Consider the following 4,470-nt stretch of genomic DNA (forward strand, 5'->3'; position numbering starts at 1 on the left):
ATTGTTTTACTGATCTCCTTGCTACATTTCTGGATGTTGATCGTGGTAGTACCCTCGCTGTCTATGGGAGGGTCAGAGAGCTGTCAGAATGCATCAAAAATATCTTAATTTGTGTTCAGAAGATGAACGGAGGTCTTAGGGGTTTGGAACGACATGAGGGTGAGTAATTAATGACAGAATTTTCATTTTTGGGTGAACTAACACTTTAAATTAAAATACCAGACCGCCTTGAATATAATTTTTTGTATTGTTCTGTAAATAATTAGCAGTTGTTATTCAAGTTAATCTGAATGTATATTTGCATTATTTGTAATACTGCGGGAAAACTACATTTCCCATGAGCACCCGCGGTGGGCGTATCAGAGAGAGGCTGGCTGGCAGGCAATGCGCGAGGAGCCCAACAGTTCCAAACTGTCTTCTGCTGTGTGGCAGAGAGCAACTTCTCAGCAGACTGGGGTGTGGCGGCTTTGAAAACGCTGAAAGAAATCAGAGACCGCTCAGCGTTAGCTGCCTAACGGCGCATATTATTCAAAACCCTCGGCGATCAGTGGACGGACTAACCGGGGATTTTTGCATTTTCTGATTCATACAGTTTCTCGTCGCCGATTGTCTCATCGTTCGGTTTGCTTTTTTACTCAATATCTGAGCACGAGGGGTTGATATCGACTTTTTTTTCTTTCTTTTTTTGGGAAACTTTGGCTTTGTGGATATAAGTTTTTTCCTTCCCTGTCCGCGTGATGTAAAAACTCCAGCGTCTGGCTGCTTGGCTTCTCTTGGGAGCCTCAAACGTCAACAGATTCCAGGTGGTGTTCTAATCTCAGTATCTCAAATATATAAATTCATATTTTTCCCCAATCCCGAAACGTGTTTTGAAATATTTTTTTCGGACGTACAAAACATCAGTTTTGGATCTACTAGTCTCTTAAGGACATTTCCCATCCTTGGACTTGCGACAGTCATTTTTTTCAAAGCCTAAAGAGGAAGTTAGTCACGGAAGACAATTAAAAAAAAACTCCAGTCGCTTTAAAAGGTTAATACCTTTTATTTTTTTTTCTCCTAAATCTATACTCATAAATCCGTCGCCCTGAAGCGCGCATTCGGAACCATGGGCTGCACCGTGAGCCAGGAAGATAAAGCCGCGGCCGAGCGATCTAAAATGATTGACAGGAATCTGCGCGAGGACGGCGAGAAAGCCGCCAAAGAAGTGAAACTACTGCTATTGGGTGAGTGACGAATCACAGATAACGGTCAGCGACTCGCTGCTGCTGTAAAATATCACGTTTAGAAGCACTTTGTCACACCGATAAGTCTCTGTTTGATTCAAGAACTCTTTAAACGTGTTTGAGACGGAAAGGGAGATGTTCTTGTGAAGTTCGAGGGCAAGTTTCTAGGTAACGTATGTGTCTCAGGTTTCCTCCTCAGGTGTGGCCTGCGAGAAACTGTCATCCGATTTGAAGAAAAAAAAAAAACAACTCAACTATGATAAAGCAAGCGTTTACTTGTTTGGTAGTTTAATTCTTCTCTAATTCTTGTTTTTCAGTTATGTTTTTTTAATCCAATTATGACCTGAGGCATGTGCAGAATTGATTGAGATAAGCTTGTCATTTGAGAAGATTAGTTACCCAAGATGCTCAGTGTGTGTGTGTGTGTGTGTGTGTGTGTGTGAAATATGATGACATTCATTTTTGGCACTCAACAGGTTAGTATTATTGCTTCAGAAGGTAGGCCTAACTCTGCCAGTTAAAAGTCTGGACTCTTTCTGAAATTGACTATTTTTAGAGTAATAGTAAAGGCATCAAAACTTAATGCCGGAAAATGGAAGAATAAAAATTATATAGCAAGCTAAAAATGTAAAAAGATAATAATAAAAAATAGTAATATTTAAAGTAGCTACACTTATTCAAATTACATTTACATTTGTGCATTTGACACGCTTTTATCCAAAGAGACTTACATTGCGTTACATTTTTTATTAGTTCTCCCTTTTCCTGGGAATCTAACCCATGATCTTGTCATTGCTAGCGCCATGCTCTAATGTTTGAGCTACAATTCTCTTTCCACCAATTCAGGAGGTGCATCCTGGGTTGCTTTATAAAACTGAAGGATGTATGCTGGGCACATACATTTTATTTCCTCAACATTTGGTCCAAACATCCATTTTAAGGGTGCGATTTAGATCAAAAGCTGTATAAGATCCTGAGAAACAAATTGACTGTGGTGTGCCCAAACTTTTGCCTGGTAGTGTGTGTGTGTGTGTGTGGAACTTTCCCAATCACAGAGATATAGAAGTACGTAGATGTGGAAACTGGTTATTTCAGTGTGACTTTAAGGGGAGAGGTTGAGGTAATGTTTTGACAGTGCCTGTGATCACTCTCAACATCTCTTGTTGTGCAGCATGGCCACACACACACTCACACTCAGCATGCACTTTGGCCTGGTCCGAACTGTGTTTTAACAGAAATGCAGGAATTCTGTGAGGGGAATGTTTTCGGAAGGCTTAGAGTCCAAACAGAAGCCTGGAACATCCACCCTGGGCCAAAGAAAGTGTTGAGAGTACATTTTTGGCAGGGGTTGTGTATTGTACTACTTTAAGGACTCTTGCTGAGAAATGAAATACTTTGTGTGGAGCTTTTTATGGGGAGTTCTAAAGCCTTTTGAATTTTACTTTATGAAGTCAGAAAATTGCTTTGGCGTGCCACTGAGTTGACTTTTAAAAACATATGTGAGGGAGACAACGTCTGCCCAGAAGTTTTTGGATTTGCACAGTCATTTTGTTTGGTTAACCCTCTTTCACATACATCAAACACAACCTGTTAGTTGTCTTTCGTAATGGTGTTTGTGGCAGGTCAATATGAAATGTTTAACAGCCATGAATATTTTGCCATTTGTATAAATAATTTACTGTATTTTTGTCCCACTGACAATGAAATTACTTTTTTTTTTTTTACTTTCATATGTATGAGAAACACTTGCAGAATCATATAACCTAGACATATAACCCAGTTTAGCCAGTCACAAACTGGTTCTTTCAATTCAACTTTTAATTTGAGTATTAAATTTGGACCAAAATTTAAGCTTTCTAATGAGTCAGTTGTCCTCTCAGTCTGCAAGACACCTACTCGGTCAAGTAACAGTGCAAAATCCTAATAATGTTTCTAGTGTCAGTTACTACATTTAATTCTAGGTCTCAGTGGGCTGTGCTCTAATAGCAGACATGGAGAGTAAACACTAGGTTATGGATATGAGTCACTGTCTGAGGAGGTTTAAATGACGCACATCTATGCAAGTAACTCATTACTTTTAAAGGGTCATGAAACCCCAGACTACTTTTTCTGAAATTTTAGCAGAGGTGTTTGTGTTGCATATTATAGAAGACAATGTTAGCATCCGATAATTTTAACTGTTTGAGAAAACTGATTAATTTAAAAAAAAAATTGCGCTATTTTCATCTTCCGGGTTTAAAATCTACATTGTGTTGACGTCACAATTTGTGACGCGGCAATGGACTATAGTACATCTGAGGCGGTGTCTATTAAATTATTCATGAGACTGCATGTTCTTATCCTATGAGAAGACGCTTCGCTTTCACTACAGCATGTGTTGATTTGCTATGACAGACGCTTCAGACTAGGGATGGGTACCGAGAACCGGTATTTTTTTGGACCTGTACGTAATTGGGTTGATACTGGAATACCGATAAGCTTCAGGACAAACGATACTGTTATCGATACTTGCATTGTTTTATCTCCGTATACTTCAAAGTTAACGACGAATTAGAAGCTGCTGCTTGTCATTTTCCTTCACTGCATGATGTGGCCGACGTTTGCTCGACGTGCGTGTGATATCCATGCGCATGTGCGGTAGGGCTGTGCGATTAATCAAAATCGTCATAAAGTTGCGATTTGAGCGTGCGCGATTTCTAAATCGTTTTATAGCACGATTTTCCACGCCCCCGACCTCCCCGCAGTATGCTATCCGAACCAATCAGAATGCAGCACGCCTAAATGGAGCACGAGAACAGAACAGACCAGGCGGGCATACAATACAAAGGTTCACACTCCGTCTGTGGTGCGTATTTTGTCCGTGCCCATGTTAACGGATCAGAGCATTCACACTGCACGCGATTGTGGTCCGGCAGTGCGCTCCAGGAGCGGTGCGTCTGCAGCAGTCATGCTGCGATTGTTTCCACACGGAATCTATTTCTGCTGTGCTATACGCGCTGAATTAAAGTGACAGCGCATTACTCGCGGTAAAAATTAACATGGATTGACATGGAAATTTAGTAATTAGGCCTACACCATAAATGCATATACAGTGGTGTGAAAAAGTGTTGGCCCCCTTCCTGATAGTGGTTTATCAATTTCTCTAGCCACACCAAGGCCTGATTACTGCCACACCTGTTTGCAATCAAGAAATCTCTTAAATAGGACCTGCCTGACAAAGTGAAGTAGACCAAAAGATCCTCAAAAG

At 40.5% G+C, this 4,470-nt stretch overlaps 1 protein-coding gene across 3 annotated transcripts in view; it reads left to right on the forward strand.

Moving 5' to 3' along the window:
• Window positions 1-382: 382 nt before the first annotated feature.
• LOC107685968 (guanine nucleotide-binding protein G(i) subunit alpha-2-like) overlaps window positions 383-4,470 on the forward strand; it is a 78,048-nt gene continuing 73,960 nt past the window's right edge. For 2 of the 3 annotated variants that reach the window (XM_016482747.1, XM_016482746.1), the window contains exon 1: window positions 383-1,223. In XM_016482747.1, coding sequence (XP_016338233.1) covers window positions 1,106-1,223 — 118 coding nt within the window. In that variant the 5' untranslated portion in view covers window positions 383-1,105. The remainder of the gene's footprint in view (window positions 1,224-4,470) is intronic. The other variant, XM_016482748.1, reaches the window with a different exon arrangement.

The sequence above is a fragment of the Sinocyclocheilus anshuiensis genome, unplaced genomic scaffold, assembly GCF_001515605.1.
Source record: "Sinocyclocheilus anshuiensis isolate Anshui unplaced genomic scaffold, SAMN03320099.WGS_v1.1 scaffold465, whole genome shotgun sequence".
NCBI classification, from domain to species: domain Eukaryota; kingdom Metazoa; phylum Chordata; class Actinopteri; order Cypriniformes; family Cyprinidae; genus Sinocyclocheilus; species Sinocyclocheilus anshuiensis.